This window comes from Oncorhynchus nerka, linkage group LG18 (assembly GCF_034236695.1).
Source record: "Oncorhynchus nerka isolate Pitt River linkage group LG18, Oner_Uvic_2.0, whole genome shotgun sequence".
Lineage (NCBI taxonomy): Eukaryota > Metazoa > Chordata > Actinopteri > Salmoniformes > Salmonidae > Oncorhynchus > Oncorhynchus nerka.
Window position 1 is genome coordinate 42,883,493 of NC_088413.1, and position 25,085 is coordinate 42,908,577.

The 25,085-nt window shown below is 39.9% G+C and overlaps 1 protein-coding gene across 1 annotated transcript in view; it reads right to left on the bottom strand.

Annotated features, from left to right (window-relative positions):
- Positions 1-4,720: 4,720 nt before the first annotated feature.
- LOC135559454 (neurexin-3a-beta-like) overlaps positions 4,721-25,085 on the bottom strand; it is a 172,904-nt gene continuing 152,539 nt past the window's right edge. Inside the window, exons 6-7 of the mRNA XM_029687506.2 lie at positions 23,273-23,354; positions 4,721-7,608 (exon numbers count right to left, since the gene is read on the bottom strand). Coding sequence (XP_029543366.1) covers positions 6,650-7,608; positions 23,273-23,354 — 1,041 coding nt within the window. The 3' untranslated portion in view covers positions 4,721-6,649. The remainder of the gene's footprint in view (positions 7,609-23,272; positions 23,355-25,085) is intronic.

Here is a 25,085-nt window from a genome sequence, read left to right on the forward strand (position 1 = left end):
CAGACTGAGTCAGGGAAAGGTATAACATTTCATACAAAAGTATGTGGACACCCCTTCAAATTAGTGGATTTGGCTATTTCAGCCATAACCGTTGCTGACAGGTGTATAAAATCGAGCACACGGTCATGCAATCCCTATAGACAAACATTGGCAGTAGAATGGCCTTACTTAAGAGCTCAGTGACTTTCAATGTGGCACCATCATAGGAAGCCACCTTTCTAACAGGTCAATTTGTAAAATTTCTGCCCTGCTAGAGCTGCCCCGGTCAGCTGTAAGTGCTGTTATTGTGAAATGGAAACGTCAGCTGTGAAGTGGTAGGCCACACAAGCTCACAGAATGGGACTGCCGAGTGCTGAAGCGTGTAGCGCGTTCTCGGTTGCAATGCCCACTACCGAGTTCCAAACTGTCTCTGGAAGCAATGTTAAACTGTTCTTCGGAAGCCCAAGATCACAATGTGCAATGCCAAGCGTCGGCTGGAGTGGTGTAAAGCTCACCATCATAGTAGCAATGGAAACGTGTTCTCTGGAGTGATGAATTACGCTTCACCATCTGGCAGTCTGATAGAATCTGGGTTTGGCGGATGCCAGGAGAACGCCATCTGCCCCAATGCGTAGTGCCCACTGTAAAGTTTGGTGGAGAAGGAATAATTGTTAGGGGCTGTTTTTCATGGTTCAGGCTAAGCCCCTTAGTTCCAGTGAAGGGAAATCATAACACTACAGCATACAATGACATTCTAGAAAATTCTGTGCTTCCAACTTTGTGGCCCTGTGCACAAAGTGAGGTCCATACAGAAATGGTTTGTTGTGATCGTTGTGGAGGAACTTGACTGGCCTGCACAGAGCCCTGAACTCAACCCCATTGAACACTTTTGGGATGGTTTGGAACGCCAACTGCAAGCCAGGCCTAATCGCGCATCATCAGTGCCCGACCTCACTAATGCTCTTGTGGCTGAATGGAAGCCAGTCCCCGCAGCAATGTTCCAACATGTAGTGGAAAGCCTTCCCAGAAGAGTGGGGGCTGTTATAGCAGCAAAGGGGGAACCAACTCCATATTAATGGCCATGATTTTGGAATGAGATGTTCAATGAGCAGGTGTCTGGTCTGTGTATGTCTGATCGAAAATGGGCTAAATCCAAATCATAAAATATCCAGTGCCGAAAATCATTGTGCTTCTTCACATGAAGTTGGAAAATCTGAGCATACATTTGTACCATATTGAGTAGTAGGCAAAACAATGCATATTTAATCCAAATGGCTATTTCCAAAGCACATATTTCTGTTTAAAAAAATGCAGCATAGCAAATCGAGAGCTCCAATCAAAACAAGTTTTCTGTAAAGATGCAAAAGTAGGCCAATCTTTGCTAAAAATGTATTTTATTTATTGAATAGAAAATGTAAATTGCACACCCTCAATTCCCCTGCCTGCCCTGTTTGTGCTTGACGATGGATGCAGGTCGTCAGTTGCGGACCCGGTGCTGTTCAGACCCAATGTGGCGGTAGTGTTGGTCTGTGATCCACTTCAAAACTGTAAATACATAAGTCATTTATCAAAATTGTGTTGATATTGCAAGAAAATATTGTCATTTCACATAACCATACCACAAGATAGTTACTCTACCTGCTTCATTCATGACAACAATACTAACTGGAACAAGCTAGCTAGCTATCCAAGTTGTTACGTTTGTTAGCTAGATACCTTATATTAACCAGTAATACGAAATACGACTAAACGTTTCAAAAGGTTAGCTGTCACCTTGAGGCTTGATAGGGAGCAAAAATGATTTTCCCTGAAGGGAAGGCAATTATTTGTTAGCTGGCTAGGCTACCAGTTAGCTTTTACCCCGTATCAAGCCCAGCTAGCTAGCTAGCCTTACTGGCTGCTAACTAAATTAGCTAACATGCTTGAGTCTGGTTAATAAGACTTCTCAAACTAGCTACTCACTTTAGAGTTAACTTCTTTGACGAATTGTCTGCACAGCTTCCCACTTCTTTGTTTCTCCACACATATACACACTCATTTGCGGTGCAAAATTCAAAAATGACAGTTGGAACTCCACAGCTGAAAAGACGTGATTCTTGTTGCTAGGCTACCAGTTACAGTGCTTATAGCTTGCATAGAATACAATAGCTAGTGTCTGAAGAATGAAATGTTTTTCATATTTGTCAAATTATTGAGCATGTGCTGAAAACTCAAAAATGCCTCAGAAATTGTCCTTATTTTCAGCATATTAAAAAGCATATCAAGATCCAGATATGAACCTCAGTCATAAGAAGCATATCTGGAATCAATATAGCTTAGTATCTTGAATGTGCTGAGAAAACACAGATATTCGTTGTATACAGTCAGTATTTGTCAACATGAAGAGAGAACATAGGATGTCACATATCTCAGGACATTGAATGAGTCCATAGGAAATGTCCATGTGTGATATGCGGAGTAATCCCAATATCATATACTGTATGTCTAAAAGACACATCTGGATTCAGACTGTCAGGGTATGGTGCAAATCCACAAAACTCCCAAATATGCATTGGAAATGGTCTGCATTCTGTAGAATGTCAAAAATATGTAATGTAAAGATATCCCCTGACATGGAACCCTTTTGCCCAGTGTACATACATTCAAAAAAAGTTTTAAAAGAAAGAGCAATAAATTAAGACATATCAGAATGAGCAATGTCGGAGTCCGGAATATAAATAAATGTATATGTATGTGAATGGTGTATATAGACAGTATGTGAATAGAAAAGGTGTGTACAGCAGTAGTTATATAGTATGAGCCATGACTAGAATACAGTATATACATATGAAGTGGGTAAAACAGTATGTAAACATTTTTTTAAATGACCAATGTTCAATGACTCTATGTGCATAGGGCAGCAGTCTCTAAGATGAAGGGTAGAGTACCGTGTGGTAGCAGGCTAGGGACAGTGTCTAAGGTTCAGGGCAGGGTACTGGGCAGAGGCCGGCTGGTAATGTCTCTTTAACAGTCTGATGGCCTGGAGATAGAAGCTGTTTATCAGTCTCTCTGTCCCAACTTTGATGCTTTCTTTGTTGTTGTTACAGCCAGGATAGTTCACATCAGACAGAGATGGAAGAAGTACTCAATTGTCATACTTGAGTAAAAGTAAATATACCTTAATATAAAATGACTCAAGTAAAAGTGAAAGTAATCCAGTAAATTACTACTTGAGTAAAAGTGTAAGGTATCAGATTTTAAATGTTCGTAAGTACAGTGGTGGAAAAGGTACTCAATTGTCATACTTGAGTAAAAGTAAATGCTATACATCAAATTCCTTATATTTAGCAAACCAGACAGCACCATTTATTTATTTCTAACTTTTTTTTGACTGCTAGGGGCAACTCCAACACTCAGACATAATTTACAAAGGAAGCATTTATGTTTAGTGAGTCCAGATCAGAGGTAGTAGGGATGATCAAGGACGTTCTCTTGATAAGTGTGAATTTGACATTTTTCCTGTACTGCTAAGCATTCAAATTGTAACTCGTACTTTTGGGTGTGAAGGGAAATGTTTGGCGTAAAAAAAATACATAATTTTCTTTAGAAATGTAGTGAAGTAAATATAGTCAAACATATAAATAGTAGAGTACAGATACCCCAAAAACTACTGAAGTAGTACTTTAAAGTATTTTTACGTAAGTACTTCACATCACTGACATCAGGTAGGATAAGGTAACATGGAAAGTGGTCACCCCTATCTAGTGCCAAATCAATCCCTAGTTTATGTTGTTGGAAACTTCTAAAGGAAGGACCAAAGGTATCAGTGAGAAAAACCCAACCCAATCACAATATTAAACTCTGTAATACTGTGAGGAAGGGAAAAAAGTACATCACATAACATGTTACATTCCCACACCAAGGACTGAATGAATAACAGGCATTTCTGAAAAATTGAGCCCCTCTTTAGTCTCAATTCGCTGATAAAGTTACTCCAGGAGTCATAAAATACTGTATATCAGCTTTAGACAGGAAATTGAGAGTACTCTCTTTCTCTCTCTCTCCCGGTGCAGTGGTCTAGACAGACAGTAAAAGGCCATTCCTGTCTGAGAATCCCGTGGAGGGCAAGTGGTATTTCTCACTGTTGGCACACACCGTACATCAGGTCTGGGATGTAAATCAAGTGTCTCGGACGTCAATCCCAGTTTGGGATAACTGCGAACAAACAAATGGGAGCAAGGCTGCTGCACTGTATAGCTTTAGGGAAATATCACTCGAAATATCAATCGCTGTACAAAGTGCTAATCTTCCTGGCAGACAGATTTCAAAGTTTACAAAGAGCTAAAAGGGAACCCGAAATGACTCAACCAGTATTAGATAAGATACCACTCAAAGTTGACTTTTGTTATGCCTGGCTAACAGTATATTATGGTATGAGGTTAGGAATATTACTGTAACAGTAACACGTGTACTCCATTGTGGGGGATGGTATAGTATCCTGAAAATCCCAAATCAGCAGTTAAGACAAAGGAAATGTAGATGTACACTAAATTATAATTGACAAACACAGAAATGACTAAGGCCTCTTGGGTTACATGAGGCTTATGAGAAGAACGGAGAAGGTCCCTAATATGCATTGTCCCAACTCTCTAACATAGCCCTAATGTACACACATATTTATTGAGCTTACTCATTTAGTAATGAGCTTAACACTTGGCCTCGAGAGGTAAAACGAGAGAGTTCAAAAGCAGTGACTTGAAAACACGTTTGGGAAGAACATTTTATTGCAATGCAATTCCTGGGGGGGTATGAAAAAAACATGAAAACTCATAGAAAATGATATCTAAATCCTCAACAACAACAAAAAATGAAACAAAAGATGACAGAAAAATCAAAGTGTCAATGATTATGAACAATCTGGACATATTCATAAATTAAAGGGAATTATAAATCAGGGTGAAAAAAATATATGGAAACTATATTCAAAAATATATAAAGCAAATATGAAAAGCGAATGATTTGACATGATTGTTAGTGTCCAGACCTGGAGGTAAGAATCACACTGGGTTTCAGGAGGTTGTCGGAATTGCGTCTCCGCATCCATCCGTTATACTCTTCTTTAATATAGCTTCTCTTTATTTTTTCAAAATAGAAATAACACTAAAATAACCCAGAAGAACAAGAAAGCCTTGGTACATTTAAGATTGGGCGTTTTGTATTTGATTGACACTTCAAGTGGTCAAATATTCATGCGACTTAAAAACATCTGCGATTAGATCTCTAGCCTAACAGGTTTTCTCCTTTCTTTACAAAATATGTGTATGTTCCCAATGCTTCAAAGTCTTTCTTCATGTCAGTTAACAGTTATGGATTTTTCTTCATGAAATACAGTGATAAACCATATGATCATTCTGTACAATAGAAGTACTAGAAAATTACAACTTAGATGGTATGTACAACATCTAGTACCTACAACGTACAATGGCTATAATGTAATAAAATATGTAAACAAAATTGTTTGTTTGACACAGTTGACTGTGACAAGAATTCACACTTTTCACGTTAGATTTATTTCTGTATAGACATCTTTAACAGTGTTATAGTACTGCATTCTGTCCTCAATGGGACAGCTCCATAGAAAATAGAACAAGAGGCGATGAACCAACACACAGAGGCCTGCAAAAGATACAACCAGCACTGGCTGCAAACCAATATTAGTCCTTTTTGTCGTCAGGGATAATCACATTTTCTTTGTTTAAGTTTTTAGGGAACAAAATTAAAAGAGTTGTGTAGTCCTGATGATGAAGTAGTATAACGTTTGGCCTTGGTGAGAACTGGACTGCTCAAGCAAAGTTGAACACTGTATATTGTACTGTACTGTACTTGGCTGTCGCAGTAGGATGGGCATGCATTACAATCAGTTGCTTTTTACCGAGACAAGAAAAACCAACCACTTCTCGCCACGATCACGTCAGAGTCACTCTGTCCGTCCGTCACACAATGAGAGTAATCAGGTCGAGATCAGATGACAGAATTATGAGATCTGAAGAGATCCTAAGAGATCTATCCTTAGCCATTTGAGCTCACTTGGTTTCATTTGATACATAAAGTAGTACTTGTTTTTTTTAAACGTTTTAAGACACCACACGTTTATAATGTATAAACAATACAAATTAGTCATATCTTTTTACGACAGGAGTCAATTTTTTTCATTGACTTTACAATGATCCTTTTTATCCTGACCCACTCACTCTTGTTAAGCACTACATGTCGCTTACATGCTGGAAATGGTCAAGATATATGAATATCTTCATTTTGTACAGGTTTACAAAAAAAAAAAAAAACTAGAATTTACGTTAAGGATCACATAGCTCTAAAAGTCACTTAGGATAATGATGCAGTAGCCGTGAAGTAGTTCTACACTGATTACGTCTCCGACCAGATAGAAGAGTAAGGTCACTAAAGTTGCTATTAGCCTTCTCGGTATGCTTACAATAGTAAGTGTGCTTTATATTACAGAACATGTCATAGTTCAACCACTCTGCACAGCATGAAGTAACAGTTCCATTTTTACCATCTTTCGTCGTCGCAGCTCCTTAGAAGGTAAACTGTTAAATAAAGTTCTATATATTTCTTTCCCTTTCTCTTCCTCGCTTTCTCTCTTTTTTTTTTATCTCGCAACGTCCGTCACTCACACGTAATACTCCTTGTCCTTGTTTTTCTGTTTTACTTTGCTGCCTTTTGAGCTCTGCTGTTTGTCCTTCATGACGGCTCCATTGCTCTGCGTGGCCGAGTTGGTGATGTAATTCCTGCTCTCATCCACCTGGTAGGAGCCCTCGTCCCTGTTCCTGTACTTATACATGGCGTACAGGAGGATGAGGATGCACAGGGCGGCGGCCGCCACTATCCCGACGACCATCCCGGTGGTGCTGCTAGACTGGCGGGACACTTCCGGGGGTCCCGGGACTCGGTTGACGCCGGGCTGGGTGGGCAGGGCTGTGGGTACATTACGGAACATGGGGGAGGTTATTACAGGAGCCCTCTGCTTGGTGCTGTCTACCTCATAGGGTAGTGTGGGCAACGGGAGCAACACTACGTCAGGCTGGGGTTTTAGCTCGCGGTTATTCATTTTGCCGGCAGGCAGCTTGGCGGGTGGCGTGTGGTGCAGGGTTGCGGTGGAGGTGTAGCGGCTCTGGTCGGGGGCTAGCGGCAGCGCAGCGGTAGTGGTAGTCCTACCGCGTTCTGAGGACGGTTTGTTAGAGCTAAAGTCCTTGGTTTCCCACTTGGGCGCATGAACTTTGTAGCCACCTTCAAAGGCCGACGTGGACAAGGTCTTATCTGTTACCAAGGAGAAGGTGGTGTAAAAATCTTCATCATCAGTAGGGGGCAGGTTAGAGTTGAACGCTTCCCCTGAGCCATACCCCGATATCACCAAGCCATCATCATCATCATCATCACAATCATCGCTGCCTCGATCCGACAAGCAAGGTACCCCCGCCTCAGTGGCCGTGGACAGGGACTCTTTGGTGGTCTCAATAATGGTGAGGGGTGGGCGGAGGGTTGGGGGAAGGGGGATGGAGGGTGCACGAGTAGCTACAGGGGGCAGCACTAACGGTTCCTCTAAGAGTACTGGGATCACTAATTCACCTCCTAGAGGTAGAGACAGAGAAAAGACATGTTAGAGAGCAGTAAGAACGTCATGGCAACTACACACATCTATCACATTCATCCAAAACGGAAAAGAGGTAAATAAAAACAACACGACACTGTACAAAACAAAATAAACAGGTACATACACTGTACCTACATTACACAGCTTTAAATAAGAACAAAAACGCCACAAAACGGAAAAAAGGGTCAACTAAAAAGGTTGTGCATCAAAAGGCTTCAGGGGGTGTGAGGGTGAGCCAGACCTAACGTGTAATCAAAGAAAGCACTTAAGAATACATAACTAATAGGGCCAACATAATGTGGATTTACCTGTTAAATAATATCCTCTCAAATCTGACACGGAAGTTTTCATGTAGCTAATGTATATTAACAATATTCCTATTATATTAAAAACAAGTAGTATAGTGACTGAAATACACTGAACAAAAATATAAATGCAAGCTGAAATAAGATCCCTGAAATGTTCCATTCGCACAAAAAGCTTATTTCTCTCAAATTTGTTTACACCCCTGTTAGTGAGCATTTCTCCTTTGACAAGATAATCCCTCCACCTGACAGCATGATCATTACACAAGTGCACCTTGTGCTGGGGACAATAAAAGATCACTCTAAAATGTGCAGATGTCCCAAGTTTTGAGAGAGTGTGCAATTGCAGGAATGTCCACCAGAGCTGTTGCCAGATAATTTAATGTTAATTTCTCGACCATATGACACCTCCAACGTCATTTTTGAGAATTTGGCAGTGTGTCCAACCGGCCTTACAACCGCAGACAGCATGCATGGCATCATGTGGGCGAGCGGTTTGCTGATCAACGTTGTAAACATAATGCCCCATGGTGACGGTGGGGTTATAGTATGGGCAGGTATAAGCTACGGAAAATAAACACAATTGCATTTTATCGATGGCAATTTGATTCACAGAGATAGCGTGACGAGATCCTGAAGCCCAATGTCGTGCCGTTCATCCGCCGCCATCATCTCATGTTTCAGCATGATAATGCATGCCCCATGTCGCAAGGATCTGTACACAATTCCTGGAAGCTGAAAATGTCCGTTCTTCCATGGCCTGCATACACACCAGACATGTCACCCATTTAGCATGTTTGGGATGCTCTGGATCAGTGTGTTCCAGTCCCCCCCATATGCAGCAACTTCGCACAGCCATTGAAGAGGAGTGGGAGAACATTCCACAGGCCACAATCAACAACTTGATCAACTATATTGAAGGAGATCTGTTGTGCTGCATGATGCAAATGGTGGTCACACCAGATACTGACTGCTTTTCTGATCCACCCCCCTACATTTGTTTTAAGGTATCTGTGACCAACAGATGCATATCTGTAATCCCAGTCACGTGAAATCCATAAATTAGCGCCCAATGAATGTATTTCAATTGAGTTGTTTCCTTATATGAACTGTAACAGAGTAAAACTTTGAAATTGTTGCATGCTTATATTTTTGTTCAGTATATTTATAATTCTACAATAAGATACGTGTGAAGGACAGAACCACATGTCCAAGCTGGCTAAATTAATATACAGTGTCACCCCCATGGAAGGATCTGGCTCCCCAGTCGGCCCCAGCCTCTCGCCTTTTGAATGGCTCTATACAGCTTCCATAATGGCAGGACCTCAGGGCAAACCAACGGCAGCTGAATGTTCACCCTCTAATTGTGTATCTGTGCATGTGTCATGTACCCTTGTGTGATTTGTGTTCGGTGTCTGTGGCATACATGCGTGAGTATTTGTGTGCATCTGCAACATAACTTTGTGATCAACTCACAATGTGATGTATGGTAGCATGCATCACTGGAAGGTTACTTAATAAAGTTACACTCGCACAATTCAATTAAAGAGACGCTTTTTCGATAACTCTCATTTTTTTCACTCCAGCAAAAGAGGCCTTGAATGAAAATGGTACCAAAATCAATTACGCGTTAAACAAGGGTTCAATAGCGCTTTACAGTTTCTTCAAAAATACACAAATGCCATGTGAGTATCCATATTGAATAATTAAGGAACAACAGGTCCTTTCATATGCCCACTAATTAACTATAAGTAATGAGTTAACGTAAACAAATGATCATCCAGCCGATTAAAAGACAAAAATCTGTTCATTATGTTTTCTCATTGACCCTGATTGTACACTTCTACATCTAACAGAATAGCTCAGACTCTCTTTCTCTGTCTCTCGCCCTCTCTCTGCACTTCAGAGAGCATTGTTCTAGCTATAAAGTAAGCCAGACAAATTATTTTTCTCCCAGCAAAATTGTTCCCAGCTTCAAACTAAGTAGCTCATTAAAAACCTAACAAAAACTACACAGGAGCAATAAAGAGCTTATGTAGTGATTAAGGCTGCACTGGGAACCGAGAGGTTGGAATTAGACTTGCAAATTCACACATCTTGCCGGCACTTACGGAAGAATGGTGCAAAAGATGACAAAGCTAATTTAAGGGGAGGATGCCGACAATAAATGTGCATTAATTGTGAGTGCCTGTGTGTGGATGTGTGTGAGAGTGAGAGAGAGAGAGAGAGAGAGAGAGAGGAGGCCAACATATGAGGTAACTAAATCCCATCTTTTTTCTAAAGGATTAAAAAGGATTTTGGGAGAAAATATGGTAGTATCCCCCATCACATGCTGAGTTTCGTGTTGCATAAAAGGAGAGTGTAGATGGTCTGTTTCTCAAAGGCATATGGTGAACATTCAGGGTGTCGTTGCAGCTGCCAAATTCCACTGCCATCAAGGTTTGTGTATACAGTTGTGTATATCTTATTACAAAGTCCTACACATTGATGCAAAAAAATCAACAATAACAAAAAAATCAAGCCAAACATACGATTATATTGTATCACTCACAAGATACGGCAAACACTATTACGTTAAACATTCACAAGCTAAGAGCACAGTTAGATCTATTAAATAAAGATTAGCTACATATTCTACCAAGCAAACGTTAAACAACGCAAATCAGTTATAAACATCATAACAGCCCACTAAAACATTATTCAAGGAAGAAAGCATACCACATAGTCCTTGTCAACTTACATCAACAAATTGCCCGCATGATTTTGGCATGAAGAAAAAAAGTTTACAAAAGAAAGTTGTGTAAGAATGTTCTTGGCTGAGTATAGTTTTGTATAGATAAAAAAATCATTTAGCAATTGGACTTCTTGTTTAATTTATCTTTAGACATGATGGTACAGGGAGGCAACAACACATACATCCACACACATAACATGAAAAATAAACTTCACCATAATTCTTTTTTTTCTTCTTTTTTAAAATCTTCGATAAATAATCCAGTTTTTACAAAAAACTGTACATCTATAAGTTTTTGCTTTAATAGACTTCTCAATAAATATCTACATTCTATTAATTTTAAGTTTTTGCTTAGTTTGTATTTGTTCTTTAGTTTAGAATGGATGGATGACTGTCCATATTTTAACATCGCTAAAGAGGGGGAGGGGAGGGGAGTGACAAGGGGGAGGGGCCTATGAACATACTACAGAGGAGATGAGGATGATGAGGGTGATAGTGTAAGTCAGTTGCCATGTCCATGTAAAGGCAGTACGAAGCGGTCGGGCGGCATTAGAGCTTTTGGCTGTAAGGAAGGGATGGGGATATACAAACAATGAGCATATACATGCCCATCTACAGAGAAGAACATAACTCTAATAACACTGACAGTCTGACAAACCCTAAACTGCAACTTCTTAGCCATGCAGTTTTGTTTTTTAAGTAATTCATCATTCAATAAAAAAGGTTTAATTGTTTATCAAAATAGCTCTAAAAAATATCTGAAAACCAAGGAAGATATCATGTGGATCTGGAACCGCTTCACCAAATATTGTGTCAACTTTAATGGACTTGGTTTTGACAAAATGGAGGTTTAACTGGAGGATTGCTATATGTTTTGTCTTTCATGCTTGGATTATTAAAAGAAAAGCAGTGGTCTAAAGCACACAGTCCATTCGCTGAAGTAGTTCCAAATCCCCAAAAAAGAAGTAAAAAATTCAAATGTATTCTACAAAACTGTGATTCCAAATATTCAGAGGTCAAAACGAATGTTTAACCGAAACTACGTAATCCAACTATGTAATCCAAAAAATCAAAATCATAACAAAATGGTCATATATCAATTTGAATGTTTCTATACAAAAATACGAACGGATAAACTATCAAATAATAAATGTCCATATAAGATGATAGAACAAAGCCATTTAAATTTGCACACACTACAACCAGATGCACACACTAGAAAACAGACACAGTCGAGAGGGGCAGTCTGGTGGCGACTTTCCCTCTGTCATGTGTTTTTGGATGACAAATATATCTGTTTATGTTAGTCTTAAGACATGGACCCGGCGTGCAGTCTGGGTATATGTCAGAGAGAGAACATACTGTCTGAGAATGGGTTAAACTTTTTTTGGTTGTACTGCAAGATGTTGATGCATGCTTAAAGTAAGTTGCATTTAGGGAAAGTAGAAAAACAATATACGGCAAGCTGGGGTCAGGTAAAGTAAGACATCAACGGTTGAGTAAGGTTAGAGAAGTATAGGAGCCAGTTCAACCAAGGGCTGTAGGATTATAGGAATGAAACTGACCCATAATTATGTATTATACCGTAATTGATTGAAAAATAAGTTATTACATTCAAGATAAAAACTTGAAGGAATGTTGATTCCCACAGCCTTTAGTTTTACAGCTAGACAGAAATAGAGAGGAATTCCACAAGACTCTTATTATGTATGTTTTCCTGAAGTTATATGCAAACTGAATGTATCTCATGAACGCTTTAAAAATGAGTATCTCAATAAACTAAGGTAATCTCCGTAGCAAGACTCCTTGGTCATAACATAGTTCCCACTGGGCACACACTGGTTGAATCAACGTTGTTTCCACGCGATTTGAATGAAATCACGTGGATCCAATGTGGAATAGACGTTGAATTGGCATCTGTGCACAGTGGGTTTCTTTATCATCTGTAATTTCACCAGGAGCTGAACTTCATTGCGAAGGCATTTTGACCCACACGTTTAATAATCATGTGAATGTCATTCAGTTACAGAGTGGTGTACAGTGAGATATTATTCTTGTGGATGCAAATTATTGCATCATAAATGTGTGGAACGTCAAGTGGAACATTAATATTGACATGAGGGTAAAATATCCCTTCCCGGAGTGAGATAGAAAGTAACTAGCGAATGCCTGAAAAGCACTCGGAAGAGAGACACAGGCTCTCTTATCTTGTAAAAACAGACAGCACTGTAGACAGCAGAGGAGGAAGAGGACACTGACAGATTTCACCTATAACAGTGTGTCTGAAGCTGGTGCTTGATTTCTTGATTCCCTTGTGCAGTGCAGAGGAAGCTACAGAAAGCTGGGAGTGTGTTCATATTCTACTTGGAAGGAGAACCATAGAGAAAAGCATAAGGTGGAAACGATCCATCATAATGCCACATTTTGGGGTTATATATATTTCCATACTGTGAGGTTGAAATAATATTGTGAAACTGTGAAAATGATAATACCCTTTTAGTGTGAATTGACCACCTGAAGTTTCAGCCTGTTTAGGTGGGCTGGAGTTTTGAACCAGATGATAACTAGACCAATACGAAAGAGAGTTCTAAACCTCTCTGCCATTAACATCTCCTTTTCTGTTTTCCCCTCCACACTCAGACCACTCCCAGGCAGTCCTGGGAAAATTCTTGATTGAGAAATCACTCTTTGCTAAGAAGCTATTTTTGTTAATTTTTGACAATTTCAATTGAAAACAATCACAATAAGGTACGTAATTGCTTCCCAGAAATGATTTCATACTGAGATCAAAATGACTGCATTGGACCTTTAAATAAGTATGCTTCCTGATTCATATCGAAAATCATATGTAGGACACAATCTATCGTAATGCCAAATTATAGAGTTAAATAAGTATGATTTCTTATTTATATTCATATAGAAAAGCATATGTCGGCAACGATCCATAATAATTCCAAACAATAGGGTCAAATAAGTACGCTTCTGATTTATCAACATTCTATACTTACCTAAGATGCATAAACATTAAAACCTATTATTAACTTAAGTGGATATTTACTCTAATTGTGGCCTACCTGTTTTAATTTAGACCAGAACTTAGTGAATGTTCTTCACTTACTGCCACGTGAGAGTTGAGTGTCCACCTCAGTGTCTAGCTGATGTAGAACTACTCCAACCCCTAGCAGAGCTTTAGGAGTCCTGGGTCCTTAGTCCAGATCCGCCTCTCTGACACCTCTGTGAGCTGGGCCATGGTCAGAGAAGCGTGTTGTCTGGTCCATGTCTATCACCAGGGATTTACTACCTGTCTCTCCTGCTTCAGGGCACACTCTGCTAACATGGGGCTGGCTAGCCATAGAGAGGCTCATTGAATTGAGCGTTAAGAAAGACGTGGCTACCGTAACACGTTTGATCCGCTGACTACAAACAGAATACCGAGACAGTGATTGGCTCGGAAGAATCAGAGGGATCAGTGTGAGGTTCAAAAAGATCAATCCTACTGTATGTTTTACACATCAGCTTATGGTTTCACTGGTCATTTTATACTTGCTATTCTCTTCAATCCTATGCAAAAGAATAAAACATATACCATATACTCACCCTTGTGCTAACATGCATACTGTATAAGAAATCAGAGGCTATTGATACTTCATAAAGACTATGCTTATTTGAAGTGGTAAGTGTAGAGGTTCTGGTGAAAATGATAGTGGTTTTAAACTGTGGCTGTGCCATTACTTGATTATGTCTAATCACCCTCCTCACAGTGATGATGTAGGGTCATTCAGGTGGGTTTACTCTCCCTGACTGACATCACACTCACAATCTACAACCAAAAACCTGGAAGAGTGGACATGTTGTGAATCCCAGAGTTGCCCCAGACTCTTTCATTAATAACAGGTGATACCTGGGGATATACTGTTGAAGTTTAAATACACCTAAGCCAAATACATTTAAACTTAGTTTTTCACAATTCCTGAATCCTGGTTGAAATTCCCTGTCTTAGGTCAGTTAGGATCACCACTTAATTTTTTAGAATGTGAAATGTCAGAATAATAGTAGAGAGAATGATTTATTTCAGCTTTTATTTATTTCATCACATTCCCAGTGGTCAGAAGTTTACACACACTCAATTAGCAATTCGTAGCATTGCATTTACATTGTTTAACTTGGGTCAAACATTTCAGGTAGCCTTCCATAAGCTTCCCACAATAAGTTGGGTGAATTTTGGCCCATTCCTTCTGACAGAGTTGGTGTAACTGAGTTAGGTTTGTAGGCCTCCTTGCTCGCACACGCTTTTTCAGGTCTGTCCAAAAATGTTCTATAGGATTGAGGTCAGGGCTTTGTGATGGCCACTTGACTACCTTGACTATGTTGTCCTTAAGCCATTTTTCCACAAGTTTGGAAGTATGCTTGGGGTCATTGTTCATTTGGAAGACCCATTTGCAACCAAGCTTTAAAATCCTGACTGATGTCTTAAGATGTTGCTTCAATATATCCATGTAATATCCCTCCCTCATGATGCCATCTATTTTGTGAAGTGCACCAGTACCTCCTGCAGCAAAGCACCCCCACAACACGATGCTACCACCCCCGTGCTTCACGGTTGGGATGGTGTTCTTCGACTTGCAAGCCTACCCCTTTTTCCTCCTAACATAACGATGGCCATTATGGCCAAACAGTTCTATTTTTGTTTCATAAGACCAGAGGACATTTCTCCAAAAAGTACGATCTTTGTCCCCATGTGCAGTTACAAACCGTAGTCTGGCTTTTTTATGGCGGTTTTGGAGCAGTGGCTTCTTCCTTGCTGAGCGGCCTTTCAGGTTATGTCGATCTAGCACTTGTTTTACTGTGGATATAGATACTTTTGTACTTGTTTCCTCCAGCATTTTATCAAGGTCCTTTGCTGTTGTTCTGGGACTGATTTGCACTTTTCACACCAAGGTACGTTCATCTCTAAGAGACAGAACTCCTTCCTGAGCGGTATGATGGCTGCGTGGTCCCATGGTGTTTATACTTGCGTACTATTGTTTGTACAGATGAACGTGGTACCTTCAGGCGTTTGTAAATTGCTCCCAAGGATGAACCAGACTTGTGGAGGTCTCCAATTATTTTCCTGAGGTCTTGCCTGATTTCTTTTGATTTTCCCATGATGTCAAGCAAAGAGGCACTGAGGTGACATCATTTTCTGGAATTTTCCAAGTTGTTTAAAGGCAGTCAACTTAGTGTATGTAAACTTCTGACCCACTGGAATTGTGATACAGTGAATTAGAAGTGAAATGATCTGTCTGTAAACAATTGTTGGAAAAATGACTTGTGTCATGCACAAAGTAGATGTCCTAACCGACTTGCCAAAACTATAGTTTGTAAATAAGACAATTGTGGAGTGTTGAAAAATTAGTTTTAATTGCTCCAACTTAAGTGTATGTAAACTTCCGACTGCAACTGTGTATACAGTGGGGCAAAAAAGTATTTAGTCAGCCACCAATTGTGCAAGTTCTCCCACTTAAAAAGATGAGAGAGGCCTGTAATTTTCATCATAGGTACACTTCAACTATGACAGACAAAATGAGGAAAAAAATTCCAGAAAATCACATTGTAGGTTTTTTAATTAATTATGGTGGAAAATAAGTATTTGGTCAGTAACAAAAGTTTATCTCAATATTTTGTTATATACCCTTTGTTGGCAATGACAGAGGTCAAACGTTTTCTGTAAGTCTTCACAAGGTTTTCACACACTGTTGCTGGTATTTTGTCCCATTCCTCCATGCAGATCTCCTCTAGAGCAGTGATGTTTTGGGGCTGTTGCTGGGCAACACGGACTTTCAACTCCCTCCAAAGATTTTCTATGGGGTTGAGACCTGGAGACTGGCTAGGCCACTCCAGGACCTTGAAATGCTTCTTACGAAGCCACTCCTTCGTTGCCCGGGCGGTGTGTTTGGGATCATTGTCATGCTGAAAGACCCAGCCACGTTTCATCTTCAATGCCCTTGCTGATGGAAGGAGGTTTTCACTCAAAATCTCACGATACATGGCCCCATTCATTCTTTCCTTTACACGGATCAGTCGTCCTGGTTCCTTTGCAGAAAAACAGCCCCGAAGCATGATGTTTCCACCTCCATGCTTCACAGTAGGTATCGTGTTCTTAGGATGCAACTCAGCATTCTTTGTCCTCCAAACACATCGAGTTGAGTTTTTACCCAAAAGTTATATTTTGGTTTCTTCTGGCCATATGACATTCTCCCAATCTTCTTCTGGATCATCCAAATGCTCTTTAGCAAACTTCAGACGGGCCTGGACATGTACTGGCTTAAGCAGGGGGACACGTCTGGCACTGCAGGATTTGAGTCCCTGGCGGCGTAGTGTGTTACTGATGGTAGGCTTTGTTACTTTGGTCCCAGCTCTCTGCAGGTCACTCACTAGGTCCCCCCGTGTGGTTCTGGGATTTTTGCTCACCGTTCTTGTGATCATTTTGACCCCACGGGGTGAGATCTTGCGTGGAGCCCCAGATCGAGGGAGATTATCAGTGGTCTTGTATGTCTTCCATTTCCTAATAATTGCTCCCACAGTTGATTTCTTCAAACCAAGCTGCTTACCTATTGCAGATTCAGTCTTCCCAGCCTGGTTCAAGGTCTACAATTTTGTTTCTGGTGTCCTTTGACAGCTCTTTGGTTTTGGCCATAGTGGAGTTTGGAGTGTGACTGTTTGAGGTTGTGGACAGGTGTCTAATCATACTGATAACAAGTTCAAACAGGTGCCATTAATACAGGTAACGAGTGGAGGACAGTGGAGCCTCCTAAAGAAGAAGTTACAGGTCTGTGAGAGCCAGAAATCTTGCTTGTTTGTAGGTGACCAAATACGTATTTTCCACCATAATTTGCAAATAAATTCATAAAAAATCGTACAATGTGATTTTCTAGAATTTTTTTTCTCATTTTGTCTGTCATAGTTGAAGTGTACCGATGATGAAAATGACAGGCCTCTCATCTTTTTAAGTGGGAGAACTTGCACAATTGGTGGCTGACTAAATACTTTTTTGCCCCACTGTATATACAGTATACATAATTTATAAATCCCAAAATGGATTTCCCCTTTAAGTCTATCAAACGTTTGCAAGTTTGAACATGTATCCATTAGGCCTACGGAAATTTGTGGAGTGGTTGAAAAACAAGTTTTAATGACTCCAACCTAAGTGTATGTAAACTTTCGACTTCAACTGTATATATATATATAAAATGAGTTTAAAAACAATGATTGATAGGCAGTTTAAACTTCTTGAATTCAATCATTATTGGGTTCAAATACACATTTTGATTTGTGAAACGCCATCCACAACAACCACAATCCGTAAGGCAAACAACTAAATGAGAGAGCAGCAGTGTGGTTCACACCAATGCTCTATATAGATATCAATAATAAGTGATATCCATATTGCCGTAGACTACACCACTACTGTCATCCTTACCTCCAAGCATTTATTCAAGTTGGATCTTTGGATGCCGACAGCAGTCGCACCATTGGAAGACATAGCTTGGACTGTAGCCTACAAAAGCCTATTCCTGCTCTTTTCTTGCGATCCATCAAACATATTTGGTGGGTCATCATAGTGGTCTGACTTGTGATCATACTTGCTCAGGTGGAACAAACTTAAACTTGCGCCTTTTTCAATGCTGATTTGAATGTCAAGAAAACAGAGAATTCTCAAATATTTTTTTCTCGCAAACTTAGTTTCTGAATTGAAAAGTAATCCTCAAAGTAATCATCTAGTTAAAAGTATCTGTAATCTGCTGACAATATTATTGCTGGTAACGTAACAGATTAGTTACCATTTTTTTGTAATCACTTACATGTAATCCTTTACTCCCCAACCCTGCGCACACAATATCATAAGGTAAGATTCAGCATAGAGTTTGCTTTAAGGCTGTCTAATTAAGTTTCTGTCCGCGGTCTTTTCACAGCTCTACCTCGTCAACAATATGTCTGTAAACAAAAACAGGCTCTTCTAATTTTAAAGCGATGCATTTCAAATGTTGAACAATTAAATTCTGGTGTTGGCAGCTACATTAACACTGACAAAATCGCTGGCTTAGCAGTTTAGAGTCATGAAAACATTATTCATTTGAATGCCAGTGGAAAATCACTGTTGACTTTAAAGCATATTTTTTAACTTTTCCTTTTGAAAAACAATATCCCACCTATAAATACACATACTTAAGGGTAAAAAAAATGATGTTTTGAGCTAAATTGTGTTTTTTAGACACAAGTGCAAACTTCACGGAGTAGGCCATTCAAGGAGTTGGTCTGATGGTGCCCTCTGATCTCATCGGCCTCCCCCTTGCTTGAGGAACAATAAAGGATCGATAGAGAACTAAATATGACGACCCCCCCCACACACACTTGTGCAATGTCAGAGGACACCTGGACCACCTACTGAGATTAAGCCTTTTGATAAGTAAATCAGGTGATAAATGAGCTGAAAAGGAGACTGGAGTAGAACTTTAAGACCGATGCCAAGGAATTTCTTGGCTGTAAGCAGTGTTACATTTCCAAGTTGACATTTATTTGAATTAATCTTGTCCTGGAAGCAGAGCTGAGCGATAAAAAAATAGGCTATATATCATCAACATTTAGGAAAAAAAATGGGTTTTTGGTCTTAATTTAAGGTTAGGCATAAGGTTAGCAGTGTGGTTAAAGTTATGGTTAAGGTTTAAAATAAGATTATATGACTTTGTGGCTGTGCCAACTAGTGACTACATTGCAGAGTTGCCTCCGGTACACGAGTCTTCCCAATAAATGCCAACCTGCATGACATTCCTTGTCAAACGCCATCTTGGATTGCTGCAGTTGAATGGCTGGGCGGTTGCATCCTCTGTCTTCACTTGGCCTCCTGTCTGTCTGACAGAAGTTTGTTCAGCAGTGTATCTGTGTTTCCACTATGCTGGAATCTTTGGAACAGCGGGCTAACATAGTCATTCGGTGCATAGACTACCCAGGTTCAAAGTATACGTATAGTAGGCTTATCATAACTGGCTAGTTTTATAAGTATACTGTAAAATAGATGAGTGCCAGGAAAGATACAGACTTTCCTTAGCTCAGCCCTTAACTCCTGTTATAAAAACATGTCAATGAACAGGGAGGTGAGGCTTGTCTGAAACACTGCCATTTATAAAGAGACTCATCTAAAAACCTATATTTTTGGTGGATAGATGTACGAGTTACAGAGCTAATAAGTTCCCTGGAGAGAGTTTGCACTTTCCTATTTGATAAGTTCAACTTCTTGTCTTTTAAAGTGAAATACGTACACTGTAATTGTTTATAACCCTCAAAGAGACGTCTGAACCCGAGTGCATTTGACACCGTTTTGGTGGTTGAGTGAAATGTCTAATGTTATTATTAACGTAGATAATCATATGAATGCTTCATTCACCACGCTGCATGATGTTACTGTTGTCTTCAGTCAACAGCTGGTTGTATATAGACTGTGCTAGAAATGAACACTACCGTGACGTTATCATTGGAATAACAGGTTTAGAGTTTGATGGTATTTAATCTCCCTATACTATCAATGAATCAAATGTATGAAATTAGTTTAAAATGTATGTTATTATTAGCACCAGTGTTATCCGTCTTATGGAATTCCTTTAAGGGAAAGGGGGGCATATCCAACAGTTTTACAGAGAACAGAATCACATGACAACACCTCCAGACAGAAACACAGACAAAAGGACAGACAAACAGACAAAAACAGACAGACCAAAAACAGACAAGTGCAGAACAGAGAGAGAGAAAGAGAGAGTGAGAGAGAGAGCGAGAGCGAGAGCGAGAGAGAGAGAGAGAGAGAGAGAGAGAGAGAGAGAGAAAGGATGTCGCAACAGGCAATGTCGCTAAGACCGTAAAGATGGGTGCGGAACTCAAAGTGACCAGAAGACAAACCAGCCCAGTTAGCCTAAATGCAGGGTTAGGGGGTCCATGCTTTGAAGGGATGGAGGTCACCAGGTGGTGACCAGGAAGAAAATGGGTTGATGTTGAGTTAGCCACTACTGTTAATGCATGCCACAAAATGACTGCTGGAGAGCAACTCAAAAGAGAAAAACAGATATACTTTTGTGGCAATAAAATTATTTTTATGCCATCTGCATTGAAATAAATTTAAAGGCAGAACGGCTTGGCAAGGGTGGGGAGAGGAGAGGAAGGGAGGGAAGGAGTGAAGGAAGGGACAGGGGCTAGGAAGATATCATTCTTCATACACAACTGTCTTTTGTTACATATTACGGTTGCCTGCTTGAGGCCATAAAAGTTGATGGCAAGAAAATACTTTGTTGCCTTTTATCATCAAAAAATTGAAATGTTTTCTCCAAAAAGCCTCATGGCACAAATGCTCGAAAAGAGATGAGGGAAAAATTGTTTTTAACCACCAAAAATTCATGCTGCACATGATGAGGCGAGACAACAGGAATGTCGTATTTCGGATAATTGGCAGATAGATGAAGACAATGACTCAAAAACAAAACAAACAAACCGAAACACAAGAGACCTGAACATACAAGACGGCAAATAAAACGATTAAAAATTAAGAAAAAAAACACACACATGCTTCACTCACAAAAAACAACAACGACGACAACCCCAAGCATAAAATAAATATCGAGACCACGGGCATGTAGCATGCAGCTGTCCTCGTCAACTGATGTCGGGGTTAGAATGGTGTGAATTTCTGTGTAAACATATGATTGGATGACTGGGGCCCTGACGATATCTGTCTTCAGAAATCCGGGGAGCTCATAGGGCTACAGTACAGAGCAGACCTGGGCTCTTTTACACTGCTATCTCTTCCAGGAACTTTGGGAGGACTTGGGATTTACCTTTTACAGGATGATGATCAGCTAGTCCTGATAACAGCACAGGCTGAGAACCCTCTGTCAGTTGTTTGTCATGTGACCAGGTGCTGTAGGCCTACCTGAGATACATTAAGGAACTATTCAATCAAAAAGATTATATGGAGTAGTTAAAACGCTTCACGAAAGTCACTGCAGTACATTGTCTGCGTCTGGAATATATTCTACCTCTGCCGCATTTCGAGTTTCTTTACTTCTTATTTGCCTCATTCAGAGCCACAAATAAAAGCAATTATAAAGGACTTGAGGTTGGTGTCCCTGCCATACTAAACAGCCAATGTGCTTTGATTGATGTTAGTAGAGGTCTTTTTATGTTTCACCTCATTACGGACTGCCATAATGTGACAAGGTTTGTATGTTTTTTTAAAGCATAATATCTGAGCACTAAATATGCTAATTCTCAGTCTCTTTAACACCAATGATTGAATTTGCAGGAGGTAATGTAAAGGATAGTGTGAAAGCTAATATGTAATTGACCATTACTGAATGTTTATCAGAGGAAAGAAAATCACACCCAGTTTGCTTGGCTCAAAAAGGCTGAGTTATTCATGTAAATAACTGAAGCTATAAGAACATTTTGACTGACTACCTGGCTTATATCTGTAGAGTACCAATATAAACTGTCGAAACTTGTCAAAGTCAATAGTTTTCATTTTTATTTGGGAAGTAAACATTTTAGGCGAAATTGTTGTTTTGGTATACACAGTTCCATGACTGACAGCTGGTTAGTGATATTTTATTCAAACAAGAAAAAGCAATTCCCAAGTTCTCTCAAAAAGCTTAGAGGAATATGACTTGGAACTTCTAAGTTAGCTCAATATTCTATTTTTCATATTTGGGTTGGAAAAAGACAGCAGGATAACATGTTCACCTTGAAGCAAAACTATATAAAAAATTAATTAATTAAAAGAATCGTACACAGAAATTCGATGATATCTGTTCTATATTAAAAAATGTTTTAACAAGGCACGCCTCTAAATATGGAAGAAACGAAAATGATAAAACGAACAAACATTAAAAAAAAAAAACACTATTTCAATTCCTGCTAGATATCACAGTAATTTCGCTGAAAGCAAATCTTCATGAGAATCTCAAAATGTATCATGAGTCAAAATGCAAGTCAGTACAGTACCACATGGCAAGAGCGCTGGACCCAAACACGGTATGATACATTTTGAAGCATCAATGGCACATGGCACATCTCCATACTAATTTTGTATCTTTATATTAAAGTATTTACATTTTTCTCTCTCATTCAACGCTGAGAGGACAAAATTTGTATGTGTTTAGGTGACCATGTTTAGATGACCATGTTAACCACTTCAGAGGACCCCATGGGCATGTGTAACTCATAAATCAATGATGTTTTGTATTGATTATTGAAGCAACATAATTGTTTTATAATGTGGATAGTCCTTCATGACAGATTTGACTATTTTCCACCTTGGTATATATATATATATATGTGTGTGTGTTTTATGTCATTTAGTCAGATTTCTTAACAAATCTCCAGTCTTACCCAATATTCTGTCTAAGTGTTGAATGATTTGTCTTGTTTTGTTATATTTCACTACATCTAGTTTCTATTTTTGGAAGTTACACTTTGTGTGTCCATGGGGCTGTGATGCTTAGAGGATGCAGTGCTTCATCCTCAGGTGTGTATGGAGTGAAAGAGCAGGGTGAGAGCAAGCAGAGGTAAACTAACCTAGCCCACCTGCATGGCCAGAGTCGCACTCCTCCAGGTCCTCGTCATCACTCGAACACTCTGCCGACGACACGATGTCATCCGTTGTCTGCTTCATGGGCCAAACGTGTGAAGAACAGACAAAGAAAAAGAAGAAACAAAGACAAACCGATACATACACAGGGACACACACAGACACAGACAGGAAAAGGACACAAACACACAGACAAGAAGATCATTAGTTTCAATGTTCAGCTTTTTTCCAATGTCAGAGAACACTATACAGTAATTGAAGATGTGACATTTCATAAACAATCTTTCATTTTCTATTGCCTTTACAGCCAAAGCTTTGGAATGAGAGGGGCAATACACAAAGGTCTTTTACATTCCACTTGCTTCCTTGAGTTCATATCCGGGCAAAGTAGAAAAAGAAAATCCAAACTCCTCTCTGAAATGAACGCATTATACTGTACAGTAGTTCATTTCAGGCAAAGTAGAAAAACAAAAGTCAAACTCCTCTGTGAATTGTATTATTGCATTATAGCTCTGATCTGGGCAGCGGCCAGCTTTCCATCTTTTACTCTTTACTGCATGGGCAGTCGGGTAATTGAAAAACTTCTGCCGTGTTTATCAAAGCCTTTCTTTCAAACGGCTGCCATAATATTTCCCCGGCGACGTCTCCTCATCGCGGTTGTTAACTCGGCCCAATTTCTCACCCCTGTCCCCTCCATCTTACCCTCTCAATAGTTTGCATGGATTTTCATTACTATAGATCATGGCTATCGAGCGGGGCAGCTCGATCGTAGCGGCCCGATCATTGACAATCTCCTGCACCTCCACCTCTGATTTATCTCTCCTCTCCCTCCCTCGCTCGGGCCGCACTCGTTTTTCAACCCCAGCGTTTGGCATGTCTTTATTAGTAGGAGATTAGGAGGGGGATAAAATAAACGTTGTCATGGAGCAGCTTTATGAAATTATAAATATCAGGGGGAGTAATGGAGTCATCAGGGGTTGGACAGACCAACAGCACCGTAAATACTGTTAGGGCTGATGGGACTGTAAAACACACACACACACGCACCCAAGCATGCACACACACAAACCCGCAGAGGAAGGCCCTAAAAATGGTCAAAGCCTCTAGCCACCCAAGTCATAAATGTTTTCTCTGCTACCGCACGGCAAGTGGTACCTGCGAGCCAAGTCCAGGACTAAAAGGCTTCTGAACAGCTTCTACCCCCAAGCCATAAGACTGATGAACAGTTGATCAAATGGCTACCCGGACTATTTACATTGACCCCCTTTTTTTGCACTGGCTCTATGCACACTCACCGGACTACCCACACACTCACACATACTACACACATATTACACACTCACACAACACACTTTCACACACTTCACATACGCTGCAATTTCAAAGATTTTACTGAGTTACAGTTATCATATCAGGAAATCAGGTGCTGGGCTGATCTGCGGTTGTGAGGCTGGTCGGGCGTACTGCCAAATTCTCTAAAACAAGCCTTAGAGGGCATAAAGAAATGAACATTCAATTCTCTGGCAACAGCTGTGGTGGACATTCCTGCAGTCAAGCATGTCAATTGCACACTCCCTCAAAACATTTGTGTCATTGTATTGTGTGACAAAACTGCACATTTTAGAGTGGTCTTTTATTGTCCCCAGCATAAGGTGCACCTGTATAATAATCATGCTGTTTAATCAGCTTCTTGAAATGCCACACCTGTCAGGTGGATGGATTATCTTGGCAAAGGAGAAATGCTCACTAACAGGGATGTTAACAAAATTGTGCACCAGATTTGAGAGAAACCAGATTTGTGCATTTTGA